The 22,120-nt window shown below is 46.8% G+C and overlaps 1 protein-coding gene across 4 annotated transcripts in view; it reads left to right on the forward strand.

Moving 5' to 3' along the window:
* The window catches only part of LOC100545312 (uncharacterized), a 51,191-nt gene extending 40,928 nt beyond the window's left edge, over positions 1-10,263 (forward strand). For all 4 annotated transcript variants that reach the window (XM_085219410.1, XM_085219407.1, XM_085219406.1 and 1 more), the window contains one exon: positions 7,872-10,263. In XM_085219410.1, the coding sequence (XP_085075536.1) occupies positions 7,872-8,000 (129 nt within the window). In that variant the 3' untranslated portion in view covers positions 8,001-10,263. The remainder of the gene's footprint in view (positions 1-7,871) is intronic.
* Positions 10,264-22,120: the final 11,857 nt, after the last annotated feature.

Below are 22,120 nucleotides of genomic sequence, written 5' to 3' on the forward strand. Positions count from 1 at the left end.
AAATCTTGCCCTTTAGAAGCAGCAAGAGAGGCTCACCTCCCTTGCCATTCACATCCTTGAATTACTTGCTGGGCAGAGTCCCCTCATGGAGCTTTTAGTACTCTAGTAACCTAGACAGGCATTTTTCTCCAGATAATGGGCAACTCTCTGCTGAACAAAATGGAGAAGGTCCTCTCCATGAGGTGAGGGCGTGAATATCTGTTGGCCTTCTGGGGAAACCAGCTCCCTCCATGTTTCTCTCAGCCAAGCCAGTGAACTACCTGCTGAAGATTTGTGTATTGATGGCTGGCCCTGGAGAATGTAAGGCTTTGATCTCAGTAATTTGTGACAGAAGGCAGCGTGGGGAGGGATATAGTCTAGCTGAGGTGGGAATGCCTCTGTCTGTTTAAAAACTATCCCAAATATCTGGTTCCAGACATTGTTTTATTTAGCACTGCCTTTATTGGATTTTATGGCAAAGGCTAATTAGCCTTCAGACTTTCCATAGCATCTCGAGGAGGGACTTGTCTCTTTACTCTGCTCCATTAAATAGAAGAATTTTCATTGCTTCCTGCTTTTCATAAATTCATGCCATGTATGCCCCTGCACCCGTTAATCCGTGTAAGTGCTTGCAGAATAGATGCTCAGGAGTAATTGAGAGTTTCATAATCCATACAGCACTGGAAAAGCAGTGAGTAGTTGGTGAATCAGGGTTCTGTGATCCTATTCTCAGTTTTGCCCTTGTGTTTGCAGTATGGCGTGGGTTATGGGTCCGGTTTAGGAGCAAGGGTGAGGAGACATAGAATGGAGGCGGTGGCTGTGGTTCAGGAGCTGGGGTGTGTGGCTAAGAAGGGGCTTGCAGGGTGGCAAATCACATGTCATTGAGAGATGGATTTGGTAGCTTTTTGGTTATACCTGTATGGTGGTGCAGAGAGAGAAGGGTAGAAGACAGCTGGAGGGTCACAGTGGCTCTTCCACTATCTTACTCTGATAGACTTTCAAGTCCAAGATGGTAGATCAAGCATGTCTTTTACCATTGCATCCATGCTCACCGCTGTTGCTCCCTGCTCCCCTTTGTTTACGTGGCTGTGGGAACCTGGCATCCATTCCTTCTCCCAGTCCCCAGTGCCATAATCCTCTTTTCTCACACATACCTCCCATGATACACCCACTTCCTGCGCTTGGCTTCCGCAGCTGGAGCGGTTTGACCAGAGGCAAGAGCACTGCGTCAGCATGTGTTTGCAGCCTGCTCATGCCAGGATAATTAATACTCACTTTGCAGTTTTAATTTGGGTTCCCTTTAAATTGAAAGCGGTGTGCTGCTCTGTGCCAGCCTGCCTGGCTGGATACCCTGACCCCACGCAAACTGGAAGCCACACATGCCCAAGTGTGCACCATATACAGGCCTGGAAGGAGGAACCCAACCTGGGGCTCCTGGCCTGAAGGTACTGTGAGGGCAGCTGGCTGCATTCACTTGAGGTAGGGAGGATGTTCTTACCATGCAGAGAAGGCTGAAGAGAGAAAGCTGGGGAGGAGAGAGAGGGTTCTACTTATGTGTAGACAAGAGTGTTCTTGTGCCTTCTCCTTGTACTCTGGAATATGTGGACTATGGGTGTTGTGCAGGAACTGCTGCAGGTGTGTACAGGGAAGCACAGGCCATACTTTGTTGGGAAAGAAGGTGGTGATAAGACACATCCTGTAGTTACAGGAAATGTGGATTCATTCAACTTGTTCCTGAGAGATTTGTGTGGCCTTCAGAACATGATCTTCACTGACACCTTGGGATGATGAATTCCCCAAATTGGCCAGTGAGCACTGAAATCTGCCCCTCCAACTAACCCATCTGTGCCTTTTCATTGTGCACTCTCCATCCTTCAGAGTGTAAGGCAAGCAAAATCAGTTTGTAGTCAGCTTTCTCAGATACACATCTCAAAGATGTGTGGGGGTGAGAAGGAAGACTTGTTACGCTGGTGCCAGTGAGGACCTGGAACTGGACCTGGCCTATTTCTGCTCTTGAGCAAATGACCAGCATTTGCCTGGCCCTTTGAAGTGCCTTACAAGAAGTTCTATGTTGCCTATCTGGTGGCACCTCTGGTAGTTGCCATCTGACAACTCTACACACACTTCTGCAAATGTTTGATAATTGTTTTTTTGTTGGTGGTGTTTTTTTTCCTTTCTAAGGGAAATGGAGTTGTGTTTGTAAACTATTGAACTGGTCTTTGCAATGCACAGAAGGATGCAGGTGTTAGGCAGCCTTATGTTGGTGGAGAAGGACAGGCCTTCCCTTCCTCTCAGTTTTTAAGGAGAGGTAATGGACAAAAGAGAAAAACAGTGCTGACTGCAAAGTTCTGCTCTTCCTCATTGGAGCAGCATTAGGAATGGATCATTATTTTTCTTGAAAGAGAAGGGAGAAGAGTAGTTCTAAATTGATATTACGTCAAGGTCTATCTTCTGGCTATCTCCTGAAATCAAACTGAACCTGGAGGTAGTGAGGAGACAGATGGGAAGGAGTTTGCCTTTGAAAGGTTATTTTTTGGTCTGTTCCTAGCTTGTGACCTAAATAAATTGTCAGAGGCTTATGAAGAAGCAGTTAGATGTGAATAGCTGCTCCACTGGAGAAGCTGGTCCTGCTTGTCAATGACGATGTCTTGAAAACTGCCTAAAGCAAGACTGTAATTGAAAGAAAATTACTTCCCATTAGAAGATTACAACACATAGATGTTAATTCATCCTGGCTGCCTGACTGTGGTTAACGCATTATGCTCCTGTTTTACACAGGAGAAGCTGAGGCATAGATGATGGGAAGTTGCTTAGTCAGGACCATGTCCAAGATCAGAGCTGTGACTAGAAGCAGGCCCAGGGTCCCCCCTTCTTGCTCACATCATGATTGTTTCCCACATCAAGGCTGAAGTGTCACCAGTTTCTTTTCTAACAACTTGGCATAGGTGAAAAGAAGGAGAGCAAAATGGAATTAAAAGCACTGTCCATGCTGCACTGCGTAGTCATCCAGCCTCTGCTCTCTCTGTGCATTGCCTGAATGTGGGCACTACCTCTGGCTCTGCTCACCCTGGGCAAGGCAGCTGTCTCACAAACCAGCAGCATCATGAGCAGGCATCTGTCTTTGCCAAGGCTCTCTTGGGGATTTATTCCTTTCCACACAGGGTGGTGGTGGGAATCGGATGCGCCTTTACAACTTGCAATTACATGGTGCCTTTCACCCCAAAGGACTTACAATAAGTCAGTCTCCAGACTGCAAAGGGATCATTCACCCACCACTGAGAGGTGTCCACCACTGGAAGGCGTAATTCTTTCAATGAAGTTCAGCAGCATTTCCCAGCTACTGGGGCCCAAAGGCAGGAGAGAAGGGATTCCTGTGGTGTCTTGGCCCTGAGTAGGGAATGGGTTGGCAGGGTGCACAAACTGGTCTGATTTTTGGATGCTGCCAGGATACTAGAGCTCTTATGAAAGAGAACCAAAGAGTATTAAGCAGATCGTAGTTTTGTATCATCCCTAGCTCCACTGCTCCCTTCTAGGCCATTGTTGTGTTAGATAACTTCATTTTTTCCTTCTCCTTTTGTGATTGTTATTTCCACATCTGAAAGTGTACTTGGGGCTGTGCTTGCTTCTTCTTTGTCTAAATGAGCAAACCACATTTCCATGGAGTTTTCAGTCCAAAATTAATATATTTCACTCTATGCACCTTAAATATTTCTCTAGACGTCATTGTGGCAAGGGGGGCTTTTCTGGGAGCAATGTGGTGTTTTGTATTAGTAGATTTACCTTTTATGTATTTGGATTTTGTTTACTTTTTCCTTGCCAAAATATACAGTTATTTTGTAGGTACTTTTATAGAGCAGTTGTCCATTTCTACTTTCTGGGAGCTGCTGATATTATTGAAGTTGTACATTTTTTCTGTGTTATCTCACTGGTCATCTTTGGGACACTTGCATCCAGTCACAGTTCATACCATCTTGAGGAGTACTTTTTGTTAATGTGTTTCAAGGCTAGTTGCTTATTTACCACCTGTATTTATTGGTAATAATACTGTTTGTAAGTGGGAAGTGTGTATGAAGGAGGGAATGTGCACATGTCTGTGCATGCAGATGAACTCGTGTGACCAAGGCTGTACGTGCTCAGTTGCCTGAAACGTGGGTAACACACAAGTTAGCTCACTTGGGGCTAATTTAACTTGAATTGGGTGTACAAATGCTTGTAGATACTGAAACTAACTTGTGCTCCAGACAGTTGTATAAGCCTAGTGAGGAGCTATGCTCCTCTGAGCTGCCCTTGGGATGCTGAGGAAGCTCAGCCCCATCCAAGGCCCTGCTTGACTTGAGGTGTGAGTGGACAAGGTCCATATGGGTGGGAACAGCTCCTTCTGTAGTTCGGAAGTTGGCGCATGCACAGGGAAGCGTGGACAAGTGACTGAGAAAATGCATGTGTACAGGGGGTACGAAATATGAGGTGTGTGAGAGCAGGTAAGTCTGCACAAACTGTGTGCAAGTGGGCACAAGTGAGTGTGACAGAGCATACACCCCACCATGTGTTGCCCTCTTGCCAGCAGTGGTTTACTTCTCGGGCTGTTTTCCAGCTGTGTAAACACATTGCTTAACAAATTGAGAGCTCTGGTTAATGATCCCCTTTAGCACAGGGCCCATATTAGGCTCCATTTTATGCAAGTTACCCAGCTGCCAGAATACCACTAGAGTGATCATACTGGGCTTTAATGTCAAATGCAGAGTGTTTGTACGCTGGGGAGCTGCTGAGACAGTCAGCCTGGGGTTGCTCAGCGAGGGCTGTCAGGAAGGTTTGTGGCAAGCTCCCCAGGGCCTGCTGTAGCTGGAGCAATCCAAACAGCCTGCCTTAGTCAAAGCGACATCCCTAGCATCACAGACTGGTGCTGGGTATGTGAGGAGAAGGGCAGGATGGCCTGGACACTTGCACTGACTCCAGGGAGACAGTTGGATCAAGCAGCAGGATAGGAGGAACGTGTTTCCCTCTCTGGCAGCCAGCCCTATCCCTTGTTCTGAGAGCAGATCTAGGGAGTTTTGCTTTGTATTGCTCATCAAAGCTAGACCACCGCATGCTGAGATCCCAAATGGTGTCAGGGACTAAGTCATATCAGGGCCAGTCATCCCCATAGCAGGATACAAGCTCCAGAGGAGACACAAACTTCTGTGAAGAGTGGGCCAATTTGGTGCTGGTGCTCATTCTTCTTTCCATCAAGGTCCCTAGCAGAGCTGCTGCTCTGTCATCAGCCATACAGGCAAAAGAGAGCCCCATGCTGCTCGAAGTTATAAACAATTGTGGAACAGTCGTCTTATGGAGGTAATTGCATTACTGCCTCTCCTACACCTGCACTTAGACATGAAGTCCTTCCTGCCCTGCCCTTGCCTGCAGTTGTGGTGGTTGTGCTGTCAAAAGCCATCATCATGTTGCTGCTTGAGAGGCATCACAATGGGGTGCAATATGAACTTACTTGAAGCCGCCCAATTGCCTGTGAGTCTCCGCATCTTGCTGTTTTCTCATGTCCTTGTACTTTGCCTCCACACTTGCTCTGTGCCCATCTCCCTTGTGGTGCTCTGAGAGGGTGCTCTGCTTATGCGTCGTGGCCCCAGATGGCATAGAGAGCAGCCTCATGGCTCCTTCTTATCCAAAGCCTGGTGAGTTTTGTGGATGATATTCATCTGTCCTCTGAACCCATTTTTCCCCAGCCTCTATTCCATCTGCTGTTCGCCAGAAATGAACTGATTCAGCTGCCTTGCCTAATCCTGTCTGGCATCTCAAAATGGAGGGGACTGCCAGGTTCTTTGTTGCTGTTCCCTCTTGGCACTGGCAGGGGACCTTCTCTGCTCTGGAGAAGGACAAATGTGCTGATTTATTCTGCCCCTTAGATTTGAATAGGGGTTGCTATGTTACCCTCCGTCTCTGAGGCTTGCCAGAGCACACACCATATATAACCCCACAGCAGGTGGCTATTGAGAAAAAGCCCTTAAATCTGCCTCTCTTGTTTCTTATGTTGCTGGCCAGGGTGTCAGGGGGATGTAGCAGGGCATGATTTGCTGTCTGGAACTCTAGTTGCGGCTGATGCCAAGCACCATGTTGGCATTTTCCTTTCTCAAGTGCCTATCTTAATTTGCAGAGGAGGGATCCACAGGCAGGAATGCACTGCCTGTGCTGGCTTTTAGAGAGGCCATTTCTGATATGAAGACTGCTCCATGGAGCTGAGTTCTGACCAGGATCTGGGAGGTAGAGGCTTCCGGATCCTGCTGCCATGACTGCTGCTTCTGAGGCCTGGCTTGGAAGCTTTTGGGGCTGTCTAATTTGGTGTGACTCTTTGGGTGACCCTGCCACTTGGGCAGCTTTCTGGGAAGAGACGCATGTGCCATCTCATAAGTGGTTGCTGCTGTCTGAAAGACCTGTGCTTGAAGTGCACTGGTGCTTCTGCTCACCAAAACAAAGTTCCTGAGATATGAATAGAAAACACTTCCTATGTGTTAGAGCTGAATTGTCTTATTTGGCATCATTGTTCCTCTGGGATCCATGGATCAAGGATGACCTAGTGAGGAGCAGCATTTCTATCATATCACACTGGATCCTCACTCTAAATCTGCTTTGACCATACTCTGAACTATTTTTAGAGGTCAAGATACAAACCAAGCTTGAATGACTTCAGGTGGGATTATTATTATTATTATTATTTTTCTTTTTTTTTTTTTTTCTACCAAGCATCTCCCAGCCATTCCTCATCAATTTGTTGTGGAAACGTGCAAATTAAACCATGGGTCAGGCAGTCCCAGTGCTCTACAGGTAACATCACCTTCTCCAGGTCCTACATATGTGTACTCACCTTACAGACAGGACTGTTCTGGGAATCTGTCTTCATTTATTTTTGCCTCTACTTATAAACAATCTACAATCAGGGAAATGCCCTCGTGAGAGGCCTGGACAGTCACTCCATTGTGAAACAGAGTTGGCTTAGGTGTCACCGCCTAGTCTAGACTTAAGGCCTGGAAGGTCTGATTTCCAAAAGTGCTGAGCACTGGCACAGCTAGTTTCCCCAGGATTCTGAAGAATCTCTGGAGCTTCTGAATATCAAACTTGCTCCCTGCCAGCATGGAGATTACCAGAAATGTTAATGAAATACTTCTGGATGTGAAGTGATTTCAGGAACAAATACTGTGTTTGTCTATTACAATGTGGAAAGAGCAGAGAGGCTGCAGATGGATTAGAAGTGAGATAATTTAAGAATCAAGTCAAATAAATTAGAGGGGAAGAGAAGACAAAAACTACAGGTAAGAAGAGATGCGGTAAATGGGATGGGAGAAAAAACAATGATGAAAGCCTAAACTGTAGAGTCTGGAACCAAAGCTCTGGAGAGTTTCTGTGTGTCTAGGACTTCATAGTTTGAGAAACAGTGATTTGTAATTTCTTACAGGAGAGCTGTTGAAAATTAGAACTGAGAAATGAGTCTTCAGAAGTGACTTGGTTTATCTCCCTGCTCTAAAAGCATAGTAGGTCCCTGCTTTAAGGACAAGTGAATCTGAATTTTTCTCTTCCATATATTGCCTTCTGCCAGCAATGGTGATGGGACTCTGAAAAATACATTCCTGATTATCCTCACATTGTTCTGCATAACTGAGTGGCTACAGGTACAATGAATCCTGGTGATGTAGATTTCAGAGACTTCCGTCTTAGGAGGGATGGCATACTCTACACAGGAGGAGTAGGAGCAAGGAAACTAGCCTGGGCCGGTGCTATTTGCTACAAGTACAAGTTGACCACTCATACAAGGAGGTATGCCAGAGAGGGAGTGAGAGTTTGAGGCAGAAACCTCACTGCTTGCAGCGTATGTGAGTACTGACTTCATCACTCTTTGTATTCTCCCGCAGAGCATCAACGGAGGCCGCCCGCCGCCTCACTTTGTGTATGATCCATCCACCTTTGCCTTCCGTTCCCTCAGCACCTTGAAGCCGCTGAGCCCAATAGCTCCAGTGGAAGAACCGTCATGTGCCTACTGAAGGAATTTCTCCAAAAACCTCAGGAACTATCAACCAACCGCCTGCCTGGCAGTGGGAAGGGATGTGGTGACGCCCGGGGGGTTTGGTGTGGGAGAAAGGGACCGTGACACATCTTTGCAATGCAGTCTCCCTGGCAGCAGGAAACATACAGCTTTGCAGCAGTGACTGGTTTCATACCATTGTCACATCTGAGCATTAGCAGGTGAAGAGATTTTTGTTTTTCAAGTGTAAAATGAGACAGGTGACAGGTTCAAAACTGTGAGGACAGCCATCAGGGTGAACATGTGAATGTGATAGTTGGAAATATCCCTGAGGGGTTCAGGGGCTAGTATAACCTGCATGGCAGCAGTGAAAAGTGATCAGGTCCAAACAATTTTCCAAGAGTACTTGGGTCTACAGTACTTTGGTGTAGACCTGACCATTCTTCCACAGGAAAAGGAGGGCAGAATTGGAAACAGAGGCTGTACCGGGCTGCCTGCAAAGGAAGAGGATCCCTCTCTGAGACGGTTAGGATTGTATTAAATTCAGGCTTGCTTGAGCAAAGACCCTGGGAGATGGATGTGGGATGGGGTAAATAGAAAATATAGTTCCACGTTGCAGCTAGTCTGCTGGCTCAGTAATATCATCTAAAATGAGATTGAAATGGGAGGCATGAGCGTTCTGGTTATACAGTGAGGGTTAAAATAAAGTTATAGAATAGAGGATTTGTGTTCAGCCATCCAAAGTAGCAGAGTACCCACCAGTTCTCTCTTGGCATCATCAGTGAGAAGAACATGAGTGTGCCTGTATGCTCCTCGGTCTCCTTTCGCTGAGGCTGCCTCTGTTTGAGGATATGGAGCATTTGTCCATAGCATTGTCTAATGCTCTGCTGCACCTATAATGATACTGAACACAACTGGCGTCATCAGACTCAACAAATTAAGTATCTCCAGCAAGTTGTCTTTTACCCCATTAGGCTGGCTATTAAATTCAGATAGACCTCTGTTCTGTCCCAGTGGAGCAGGTATTCCTGTATGTAGCATAAAGTGGGAGAAAGGAGTCTTGTAGCCATTTGTTGGCAGAAGAAACAAGAAGGAAGCGTCTCTATTGACAGTCTTACAGCAGTTAGGAACCATGATAAGTCTTGTTACCACTGGAGTCTAGCCTTGAGGCACAGATGTGCTTTGTGCTACAAGGCAGCAGCTAATGGGAGAAGCTGTCACCTGTCATAGTGAGGCAGAGGAATTCCTCACTCATTTCCTCTTGCTGCATCTGATAAGTCTTTATTGCAAGTACCTGGTGGAGGGAGTAATGTCTCAGCATGGGAGGGAGTAATTTTCTCAGCATTCTTCAGCTTGAATCAGCATCTGGCTGGGTACAAGTGGGAGTGAGTAATTTACTTGTCTGGATCAAGAGGAGCAACTGTGAATAATAATATAAAATCAGTTTTATTTTTAAATCTGCTCCACTGTATAAGTCTTTGATGCCCTTTTTGGATGAGTCCAGGGGTCAGTACAGCTCTCAGAAGGAGGCCACAGACTGAACCAGCACTTGCTGGTACTTTCTGTGCTATGAGACCCTGGGGAAAAGACTGAAGGCCACCTAGGCATGGGGACCTGAATCTCCTACCACTACCCCTCCTTCCCCAGCTGCCTCTCTCAGGCAAGCAGAGTGGCTGGGTGAGGCAGTGAGGGGGTGTCCATCCTGATGCTGCCCAAGCTCTGCCTGCTCCTTGGCTCTAGGGTATCACAGCTGGACCACATCCTGCACCAGCACTGCCTCCAAAGGACTGCTTGGGTTTTCTGGTGAGGTGCTTCAGGCAGATCATCGTGATTCCCTGCAAAAGTCCCTTTTTCTGACATAGGCAAATTCCTCTGCTGATTCTTCCCACTCCTATAGAGACTGCCTGTTTTGTTTGGATGGCACACCTCAGCTTTTAACTGCTGCCAGATTGAGCTGACCAGGGCAGGACAGGATGCATCACCTCCTCAGACCAAGTGCCCGTGCTCGAGAAAAGGGGCAGTTGCAGCCCACTATTCTGCAGGAGGAATGCAGCCCTCGTGGACCCTCACCTGTGCTTTTGAGGTGCTTCCCTGAAGCTCTATTCCTTCCTGTGTGGATGCTGCAGGCTGCCTTCCCTGGGGGCCCCGTGAATGGGAATGTGGATGTCCTGCCCATATTGTTGCCTTTTAGTACTTTTTGTAACTTTTCTCTCTGTCTTTTCTTTTTCAATCTGAAGGAAAAATAAAAATAATGAAATAAAATGTAACAGCTGCTATATTCACTCCTCTGGTAGGTTTCATGTATTTGCCATCTTCTGGACATCTGTGGGCAGGGGTATAAGAGGGGATGGAGTAGGCAGGTTGTGGTACATGACAGTCAGTCCCAGGCACTCCAAAATCACGAGCTATGCCTGTAAGAGAATGGCTTTGGAAACAAATAATCAAGAACTTTTATGTAACAAATACCTATTTTTTCCACAAATAAGGGATCTCCCTTGTGCAGGTGCTCCTGGTACAGTATATCAGCCTTCACTGGCACTCCTCCCACCTAGGAGTCCCTTTGGCTACTGAGTAAGCAGCCTATTGCATGGGGGTTGTATGTGATCTGGCTGGAGGTCTCCATTTCACAAACAAAAGGGTGGGTGAATCCACAGCTGAGCTTGGGCTCATAGTTTTAATCCTTTATAAATCTTATGCTTTTTTTTTTTCTTCCCCCCTAAGTCTCTCAACAGCCTTTTTGCTTGCAGCCAGGTGCTCATTCTGCTTTCCTCAGCAGAATAACAAGCTCACCATTTTCTCTTGATCTTGCTCTAAGAACCCCATTTCAGGTACTAGTAACCATTATCCCCTTCTCTTTCTATCCCCCTGAACTAATTCCTGCCTCTGCCCTCGTGCTCCTAGCAATTTATCTGAACCAACCTCTCATAAGTCTCTTGCTTAAACTCCTGACCCCTTTTCTAAGGCCTCACAGAGTAGACTAGCTTAAATTCTCTGAGCAGACCTGCTTAGGCTCATTCCCAGGAGGCCCCTTCTGCTCTTCTATCTAAGCTCCCATCTCCTCTAGGCTCTGTGCCACCTCTCTTATCCTGAAATCCTCCCCCCTCTGTCAGCTGCAGCTCACTGTTAATTGGCCTTGGCCTGTTTTCTGAGGGCTGTAAGGTGTGCTTGCTGCCTTCTCTGCAGGATTGCTTTTCTTTGTGGTGTTGTTTTATTCTTCCTTCCATCTGTTTGTCTGTCCAAAACAGCTTGACTTTTTGGTGTGCCCATCTCTAGTTCCCTAGATGCAGTTCAAAATGCAATGGCCTTATGTCTCTACGAGCCTAATAATCTGTCAGGCTGTGCTTGTTCATAAGTGCAAAAGTGCACAGAGGGCTATGCTTAACACATATCAGCTGTGCTATATGTACCCTGCTGAAGCCAGAGTTCAGCAGAAAGCTGGCACAGTGCTTTGCAGAGTGCAGTCAGCTACTTGGTCTGGGTGAGCCAGGGTCCTCAAGGCTGTAGTCTAGCTCTCCAATGTATATTTAGGTTACGTTATATTTTGCCCATCCCTCAGTTTTCCTGTAAGTTGGACCTCCTCGTTATTGACAAAACAGGACAGTTGTTGTGGTAAAACATTATTGTAAGAAGCCTTGATAAAGCAACAACTTTGAAGCTAACAGAAAACAGGTTGGTGGTATCCACTATGGTCTTTGTGGTTCTTTCTAGTTGCAGCAACCAGCGTAGCTTACAAAGGAGGCTAAGGACATTGGTTGTCTTTGAATGCTGGATCCTGGCATGTGGGAATGGGGCTTGCTGGAGACAAGCGAGGAAGCCATCAGCAGAAGCCAGAGAAATGGGAGCTATAGTCTCCTGAGTGCCTCCCATTGCTTCCTCCGGCATACATGCAAGGCTTTCTAGTTCTGTGGCTCCCAAACTACTTTGTCCAAATGTTCCCTCCACTGCTGGAAGGGGCAGCACACAGGCTGCAGTACAAGCAAAGCGCTTTGTGAATGCAGTCAGCTTGGCATAGGGCCCTCACGACCTTGGGATTGTTGGAACTCCTGGCTGCAGAGCAGCCTCCCAGTAGGTTTGGGCTGTGGTTCAGTGGGAGGGGAGCCCGTAATTTCTAAGCTGAAATCTTTCTCTGCTCTGATCTGATCTTGCTTGAGACATGCAGGTGTTTCCCTTCAGAGCAGAAAACAGACCCCGCAATCCCTCTGGAATTTAAGTGGGACCATTACAGTCTAATAGTGTTCTCTAGTTAATGAATCAGGTTTGGTCTGTTACCTTTTTAATATAAGGGAACCAAGCTCACAGCAACAGCAGAATGGGTTGTTCTATGCATAGTCTGAGAGTTATCATCCATTCACAACAACCACACAAGATCAGCTTGTGCGCTATTTTCTTATGTGTATATACACACACATGCACATGACATATGTTTGTTTCACTGGACTGAGAAATCTCTGTACTGTTACATCCACTCACAAAGCCGAGTCCTGTACCCACCTGGGTCTTTGTTTGACACATGTGAAGCCCACCCTGCAGCACACTCACATACACCTGCTGAATTGCTTAGAAAAAAACACCTACCACCTGTTTCCAGCTGAGGGCTGATCTATATGTTTACTTACTAGATTGAGTGGGAAAGCAGGTGAAATCAGACAGTGCTGTTAAAGCCAGGGTTCTCAGCCCAGGCAAAGATGGAGGCTACCAAAGCATGACACAGAAGCACCTCAGCTACAGAACATTCCTCTGGCTGGACCATCTCCCCGCAACAAAGTAAGGCTTTCCCTTGTTCTTTCTGAAATTGCACAGTGTGTTGTGGTGAGGCGGGGGGTGGAAGAATGCTTTTATGTGTGTGTATCAGGTTAGAGTTTGAGGGAGTATGCACCTGCAGTGTGGCTGTGTAGGCTCAGACTGTGTGTACAGAGGCATTTCCGTGGTGGTGGCATTTATATCCAAGTGGAAGCAAACTTCAGAAGAGTAAAGGCAATGGATATGTGTGCAAGCATTGGCATGGCGGGGTGATTACTGGTGGATGCCCAGCTGGGGCATGGACAGAAGAGCTGAAGAGGGGCACATTGGAGACTGTCTCTGTAGGTAGAAGTGATGGGGAATATCGATACAGGACATCTGAAGGCAAGGGTGATGAGGAGTATTTATTTGCTGTTTCTGCAGTCTCAGTCATTTGTGGTGACAATTAGTAGACTTTAGTAATGTGTCACGCCAGTAATGTTAGTGGAAAGTGAAGAAAAAATTACGGATGGCTGGTCTGTGTCCTTGAGGCAGTTAGGATTTTTCACCCCTGAATTAAAAAGAAGGAGGCACCTGGACAACAGTGACTCAAAACAGAACCACCTCGTTTGAACATAGCAAGTGATTGTATGTACTGTTCTTCAGACAAGGCCTTCAGGGACATCAAATAAAGCTAGCAGGTGGCAGGTTCAAAGCAAACAACTGGAGGCAGCTCTGCAGAGTGCGGAGTTGCACTGGGGAACCCTGTGCCACAGGACACAGCGGCTGCTAAATATTTACGTGGCTACAGACATGAAAAGAAAGAAGGAAATCAAATCCCTCCAAGAAATGCTGCATGCACAAATACTTCCTCCAGCTGAGGAAGATGGGGCGATGGGAAGGCTTCTTAGGGCAGTTTGTTGTGTGCCATATTGTCCTTCTCTGGGGATTCTTCACCTTCCTGTTCTTTCCTGGGTTGGAAGTGAGCGAGTGCCTCCAAACAGGCACGTTCACTCTATCTTCTTACCAAGTGGCTTCTTTGTTTGTTTATCTAAATAGGTTAACTGTATTTTATTGTTTTGGATATCCTGAGTAGGTAACAAATGGCCTGTATAAAGGCTAATCCCAGTTCCATAAAGGCCTGAGGCAAAACTCCCAATGTACTTCTAACAAAAAAAGTCAGTGAAGCACTGGCACAGGCTGTCCAGAGAAGTGGTGGATACCCTATCCCTGCAGACATTCAAGGTCAGGTTGGACAGGGCTCTGTGCATCCAGATGTAACTAAGTGTCCCTGTTCATTGCAGGGGAATTGGACCAAAAGGCCTTTAAGAATCTCTTCCAATACAAATGATTCTGTGATTCAATACCTTTTGAACGTAGAAAAATCTCAGAACAAGTGTCCTCCAGTGACTGATAACCCCTTGTACAGCGGTGAGCAAGCCAAAGAGGATGCAGCTGAAACAGCAGTGTGCTGCAGGAGGAGGTTAACATCAGTGGTGAGGACTACATCTAATCATGCTGGTATCTCACCATTTCCTGAGCTAGATTTTAGTAGGCTGACTCACGAAGTAAGTGAGGAAATGGAAGGTGCAGGCACTCCAGGAGCTAGCTGGGGCTGTAGTTGCATGTGGCCTGAACAGGCCTTGACCACATGTTTTCAGTTAACTGGGGACAGGATGTGCAGATAGCTCCAGACACATGCAGAGCCCAAAATCCTGTTTTCCTTTTTGTGGTTGCTCACATCATTGCCCACTGTAATAATAGCTCAGTCTGTTAGTGGGTTGGCCAGTAGTGATGGCATGTTCCTATCCAACATGTTTGCTGCATCATAGCACTGAGGTCAAGTGAATGAAGGAACTGAAAGTGCTATGAAATTGAGCTGCCGAGTGAGTGACAAATGGATATGACAAAGCCCCACTGACAAGAGAAATAGGAAGAAACTGAAGGGTCCCATGAGGACTTTTCTCAATCTGATATGTCCCTGAGACCCTGAAAGGGGATATGTAACGCTGCTCCCAGGCCACTGTTCTTAATGTGGAGCAGCCTTGGAGCACCCTGGCATGCTACACCAGCAAGTTTCACCATGTTTGCTGCCCACTGAAGGGCAGTGTCACTTCAGTGCCCCATACTACACTGCTGTTGATGTGAGAAGCACCCTTTTCTCTCTGTCTGGTCCTTTTTTCTTTTTCTCTGGCCTCTCTGTATGCCTTCCTTCTGTCTAACCCATGTCTTCTGCCATCATTCTCTATTTCTTCACCCCCTCCTGATTACAGATACCTCAGAGGCTCTGCACTGAGCCACACAAAAGGTTTTGGCATCAGGGTCCTAGTGCAAGGAAGTGCTCACAGGTTTTCTCATCTTTGTTTTCTGCCTTGTTTCAGTCTTTAGTGTTGGGTCAAGAACACTTAAATGTATACAAAACTATACTCTCCCTATAAAAGATTGAACACCTTTACCATTTTTTTTTTCCCCAAGTGATTTCCATCATGGATGGTTTTGTTGCCAACACGTGACATTTACCCCAGACCTCAGAGAGGCTCCTGCTCAACAGCAGGGTGCCCAACAGACCTGGCTTCAAGCTGCGTGACTGAGGCAAATAGAGCAGAGCAAAAACTGGGCTATACAAAGCTCTTCTGAACCCCAAAAGCCTTTGTCAGACCTCAGTAGAGCATGTTCACTGGCCCTGTTTTGAAGATGCTTTGTCTTCTCCGAGCTTTAAACAGTTCCCCAAAATAAACCCACCGCTATTTACTGGTATTGTTTTCTTTCTCGTGTACAATGCTGATAAATAATCAGGCTCATTATATTATATTTGTGTCTGCTCTAGTGGAAAATAATTACAACAATTACTACCAAATCAAAATGCTTCTGTTTCTCCTGGTGTCATTAGCATGTCCCAAACATTTTGTTCTTGTGGTTTAAAGTGCAGTAATAACACAGTGCAAGTGTAGCACCCGGCAGAGCGGCGCTTCCCCACACAGCAAGCTTCCCAGCCCTGATTGCCTCTGAGATGCTGCTAATTTTCAATCATGGTGTCAGATCCTCTTCTACCGCAGGGAGAGCAACTGCTTAGCCTGTGATTCACCCAATTTATTCCGGTAATAACCGGGCTGGCTGTGCAGCCATCTGTCTGCTTTACATGCTCCTCCTGCCCCCGGCTTCCACTGCTGCACAGGCAAAGTGGTTTCTCTGTCCTTGTGGCAGTGGAGGGAGAAGACCTTGCTTCAGCCCGCTGATGAAGAGGGCCTCTGTGCCCTCAGAGAAGAGCACCAGTGTTCCCCTCTCTTCTCTGCTAAGAAGCAGCAAGCAGTGCAGCCCCCTTCTGGTGACCTCAGGGTGCTGGAACTGCTAGGCACATTGCCAGCAGCGTTGCTTGTGGTGCATATTTCCACTGGGCTGGGAAGGAAAGGCCCATGTTAGGTAGGGCACAGTGCGTTAGTAGGGCCTCAGCTTCTCTCTGACTCATGCTGGGGGAGCTACCGTAACCTTGTGAGGAGGAAACTGAGGCACAGAGTAGTCAAGGGAAGAACCCAATGCTTGTGACAGACTGAGTTTGTCCCTGCTCCTGTTGAGGTCACAGAGGAGGGCTGTTCTCTGCTCCCATGAAGGTCATGCAGGAGAACAGTTCCAGTGCCAAGCCTGGAGCCCAGGCCAAGACCCATGGAGGAGCTGCATCACCCAGGTACAATGGTCCCATGTGATCATGGGGATTTACTTCCAGATAACAGGAGTGTGCACGTTGGCTGCAAAGCCTATGCAACTCATAGACCTCTGGGAGGACCAGGATCACAACTGTGTTGGGCATGTGGTTGTGAGCAGGATGGAGGGCTTGGATCTGAAGAGAGAGATCCGAGCACGGCTTCCCATTGCTCAGAGTAAATTCTCTGATCCTGCAATTGTACAACTGAGAGCAGAATTTCGGCTTGCAAAGACAGTGGAAAGATATACATGTTAGCCTGAAATTGAGTCCATAAATATGAAAACTGTTGTGGTCACATGCCTCTGTCAAGATAAACGCTGTGCTGGCTGGTTCATTATAGAGTCTGTAATTGATGAGCCAAGTCGTCTGTGCCCTATGTAGTGTTATTCAAACAGACCTGCACACAAGTGCTTTGAAGCAGATGTTAGACAGGGTACAGCCCTAGATCAACAGTTATTTAGGATCAGAATTACTTGAAACCGCTGGATAAAATCAAATATAAATAGAGCAGAGTGTTTGAAGCAATTATGGTCTCAGGGGAGATTCATTCCCCATAACGAAGCCAAGAAAAGGGAAGATGATGCATCATTTTTTCTGCGAGGACACGCAGAAGCTGGATTACTCAGAAAACACTGAGCAGCGCGTATGGTTTGTATTAAATCACCTAACCTTTCTATCATTGATGGTTTTCTGTGGCTTTCATTACGGTGGTGCTCTATGGATTGCAGACTTATGATTGCCTTTGAGAGACAACAAGATATTTGAGGTGAACAGGATTTGTGCAGTTCTTCTGCAGACCAAACTACTGAATTTTCCTGCTTTTCTTGATCTGCTGTAGCACTGCATGGAGAAAAACCCTCTCTTTGAGCCTCAGAGCAGACCAAACCTATCGCTCTGGTCATAGAATGGTTTGAATTGGAAGGGACTCTTGAAGGCTGTTTAGTCCAACTCCCCTGTAATGAACAGGGACACCTACAGCTACAGGTTGTGCAGGGCTCCATCCATCCTGATGTTGAGCGTATTGAAGTTCCTTATGGAAACCAGTTGATAGCACCAAACTTTACCCTGCATCTTCAAGGCCAATATGGAGGCTGGAAACCCTGATCCAATGCATAGCCAGTAGCCCATTTTGATCAAAGCAAACATCCCTTTGGGAAAGCCTGCCTGAAGGGGAAGTTGTGCTTCAAGAGCATCCCATAGCCCACTGAGTAACAATGCTGTAATCTGTTAGAGCACAGGATTTACTGGTATGGAATTACCTGCCCTGGAGGCTGCAAAATCCCAAATGAGGGCACAAATATCACGGCATTGGCTTTAAAACTACAGAAGTGTGCTGTTTGGAGTCTGATTACTTCTGTTTTGGTTCTTAAAACTTTTGGATCGAGCTGGGGCATGTTTTCAGCTTTCCTTTGCATCACAGTTGCAAGGTCACAATAATTACTGCTGAGAAGGGAGTTCCTTAGTTGTTTTGCTTTGGAAGGAAGCTGAGCATTTCTACAAGAAACATTAGCAAGGAGGGGAAAAAATGAAGAGGATCTCGCTGCCCAGGAAGACATAAGGACAGACTAACAAATAACCAGGTGCTAAGCCAATTTCTGTGCAAGAAGTGGTGAGGCAATGACAATGCAGTGAGGGCCGGTTAGGAAGCGTTATGTTATGCATGGATCTGCTTTGCACAAGTGTGTTGCTCCCTGCAGAAAATTGCAAAGAGCTGAAAAACCAAAATGTCTGGAGTCCAAAGGTGAAGTAGCAACAGAGCTTTTCGGGGACATCTTGGTTCCTCTCAGAAGGAAGTCCAGGCCATGCTTCGATCAGGGCAGCTGGAAGTTGGGACACCGAATGGCTGCAGCCATCCCTTCACATGCTCCAGCCCCTGAGCTGCTGTGGAGCTGAAGCAGAGTGGGAGGAGAGCCCGAGGGAGGCTGCTGGTGTTTCACAGAGGCTGCAGCTGTGCGTGCCATGGTCCTGTCCTCCCCTTCTCCTCTCCCAGCTCCTCCTCCCAAAAGTGGAAAGCGATTCCTTGGGGATGGCTCAGTACAAAGGCTCCTTTGAGGAAACTCAACATCAGCATTTTGCTGGGAATTTATGGCCTCTCAGTGCTACTTTGGGTCTGAATGCAGAAGAAAAGGGTAGGAAGATGTGAAAAACAAAGCAGGGACAGTTTGGACTGGACAAAGTAGGAGTAGTGAAGTGTCACTGTGGCTTGAGAAACAGGGTGTTTCAAGGTACTTCTCATTGGATATCCCCAAAACCAAAGCCCCTGTGATGGTCATCCCCAGCAGTGTTTCCACTTGTCCCAAATTTCTATCATATGGAGTCGAATGCCCCATAGGAGCTGCCAGACTCCACCCAAATGCAGCCAGTCTCATAGGGAAAACAGGGGATTGTCACCTGTGAAACACCAGGGGGCTATAAGAAAGAACAGGCTCTTTAACAGGGTCTGTTGTGACAGCACAAGGGGAAATGGTTTCAAACTAAAAGAGGGGAGATTTAGGCTGGATATAAGGAAGAAGTTTTCTACAATGAGGATGGTGAGGTACTGGAACAGGCTGTCCAAAGGTGTTGTGGATGCTCCATCTCCGGAAACACTCAAGATCAGGCAGGGGGGACTCTGAGCAATGTGATCTAGCTCTGGATATCCCTGATCGTGGCAGGGGAGTTGGACTACTTGATGTTTAAATATCCCTTCCAACTAAAATGATTCTGTGATATAGTGATTCTATTAATTATAGAAATATACTGATCCTTCTGCTGCTGGGGAAGGTTTTGAAGCTCCCGACTGCTGCAGTCCGACTTCTCACTTCGTCACTTCAGCAGTCCAGCATGGGGCTGCTGTGGCTGGGACAGGAGGGCTAGCTGACCTTCATCCTTGGGGTTACAACAGAAAATTAGGCTCTTCAGAAAGAACAACAACAAAAGAATCCTAAAAAAAAAAGGGGAAACCGAAAAAGAATCCAGAGTTTGAGATGTTGTGAGCCACTTTTCAAAGCCCGTGTTTGCACATCCAAGGACAGAGATGTCTTCCTTGAACAAAGCTGCAAAAAAATACATCACCTCCCAAGTTCGGGGTGCTCTGGAGGGCAGCCATGCTGGAATTGTGATTAAGTGCTTTGGGCCATGCCTTTCCCTGCAGCCTGACAGATAAATATTTACAGCTGACCATGGAGAAGCAGGGAGAAGGAGAGGAGAGACATCTGTAAATTCTTTGGAGCCTTGCTGCCTTTTAATTTTAATTTAATTCTTTTTTATTGCTTTTCCATCCACACATCATTGTCTCTTTTTCTCAGCTCGCAGATCACTAAAGAAGAAATTTTTGAGTGAAAGAGGTTGTTTCCAAAGCCTTGGGGTCCAAATCCTGGTTTTAGTGACCATAGTGTAATCTCCAGAGCTGTGATAAACGAATGTCGTGGAGAGCAGACAGCAACCTTTGGTTTACTAACCAGTGTAAATCTGATGTAGTGTTATTGATCTCAGTGGATTTACTCTGTCTCTCATTCTCTCCTTCCTGGTTTTATTTGTTTACGTACTTATTTATTTATTGTAGTTGTCTTCACCTACATAAGCCTTACTGGATGTAAGATGCTGGGAAATCATGGTATTCTCCCCAAGTCTCACTGGTGTAAGTGACTGCCTCAGTTTAGCCTCTCTTCTCTAAAGGAAGCAGTTCTTCATGCCCAGTGGATGAGCTGATTATCAGCAGCTCAGAGCATCTCCTCGTGCTGACTTGGGCCGTGGAAGATGTTCATAAGGCCTTCCGAAGAGGGAGCAACCAGGAAGGACATGTGGAAATGGAGGAACTCAACCCTGCAGGCTCACTGTGTCTTGGCGTATAAACATATACGTCCTGCTCAGAAACATATGCAGGAATCTGTAGTTATAAATGCCACTGCACCACCCTGTAATCCAGCCCAGATGTGCTTCTCCTTTCATGGTACACTTGAGGGACCACTCTGAGCCAAGGCAGGCAGTGATTGAAAGCATTGTTCAAATTTACTCACCCGAATGAAAAGAGACCCACAGCAGACTCACTGCTCACAGAGATTCAGGAGGAGGCTGGTAGGAAGCGTTGACTTCAGAAGGGGAACTGGGGTATGAGCCGATGGATGCTGTCATCAGAAGCCTTCTGAGCTCACCAGTGTGTGGCAGGAGCTTGGCGAGCTCTGGGCCTCTCCAACTGACAAGCATTAAAGTGTGCAGGGCAAACCTAGGTCTTGCTCAAGCTCCCAAAACCTGGTGTGAAGAACTATGCAGACAACTGAGCTTCTGGTGATAATATATATGGTGGGACTGCTCACCTCCTTCAGGGATCTAAACCTGGAAAACAGAGATCAAGAAATGAGGGCTTTCATGCTGACCTTCTTGGAAGAACAGACAAAAGACTTCATGATTTGTTGTGGGTTGTATTTGCAGACAGGCCATCAGGGTCTCCTCCTCCCCATGTAGTAGCAGTGAGGGCTTGTGCAGGAGGGCTGGAGATTTATCCCCGCTCTTATCAGTGACTTTCTAAGTAGCCAAAAAGTAGTGTTTCAAAAACTCCTGTGCTCACTGCTACGCCATCTGGGAAGTTACTCTTTTTGTTCGTGTCATAAAGCTGCAAAGCTCTAAATAGAAAGCTTGGAGGCAAAGGTCTTGTCCCAGGGGCTCTGCAGTCTCAGCACAGAGAGTATGGTTATAAAGCAAGTCACAGAGTCCAGGGAGTAAATTTATGGCTGGGAAGATGGATAAATAATACGCCAAGATCAACAGTGGTTGTAATGTCAAAGTGCACAGTGCGCAGTTACTCTGCTTTGCAGCCCTGTAACCACTTGGAAACCTTGGACTTGAGCACACAGACTGCCAAAGAGCTGCTGTGGAGTCAAGGCCCAGATTTGCACCACCACCATCTGACAGCCTGGGGAGGACCAGTGCTTTAAAGGGAGGCAGCAGCGCCACACGCCAGCGACCGACTTCCCCATCGCAGTTGTCTTGCTCTTGGGGGTCAGAACTGGATTGTGGCAAACTGGTGCTTTATAGTCACACTCTCACACGTTACCTCCCAAAAGCTCCCAGTGGTTGTGTTGCCTCGTGGAGAGCTGACATGGCTCTTGACTCTTCGTTTGTAGACCATCTGGATGCCTCTCGGGTCTCCAGGTGTGGCAAGATAAGGATTGGGCTTTCTGTAGCTCTTGGATTATACAAAGAGACAAGAATGACAATCTTTGTAGATATTTTTTGCTCCTTCTTTTGGTTTTCCCTTCCTTTTTCTTACTTTTACTTGACCCCTTCCCTTTCCTTTCCTTCCCTTCTCTTCTCTTCATCTAGGAAGTCAAGTCATTTCAGTGTTTGTTTTATTTCCTGCTCAGTCTGTTAAAAATGTCCTGGGTCATCCCTGACAATTGCTCACACAGGGAAGTGATGGAAATGGTGTTTCATGGGAGAAGTTGGACACACCTATGTCAGGAGCAGTGTAGGGATAGCTACCTTGGGACTGGTGTTGGACTGAACAATTTCCTGAAGTAATTTCCAGCTCTAATTTCTGAACTTCTGAGCACAACAGCCAGGACCTGGGAATACTCTTAGCTATTCCCAGTGGTAGCAATCTGCTGTGCTTTGGTATCTGCTTTGTACTCATGTTGTCACACCTGTGAGCATTGTGCAATGACTTGGTGTGCTGGGGTAGCACCTGGGGGCAAGCTGTGAGCAGGGAGGGTCAAAACTGACAACCTCTGATGTCCATGCCA

Source organism: Meleagris gallopavo, chromosome 2 (assembly GCF_905368555.1).
Source record: "Meleagris gallopavo chromosome 2, MGAL_WU_HG_1.1, whole genome shotgun sequence".
NCBI classification, from domain to species: domain Eukaryota; kingdom Metazoa; phylum Chordata; class Aves; order Galliformes; family Phasianidae; genus Meleagris; species Meleagris gallopavo.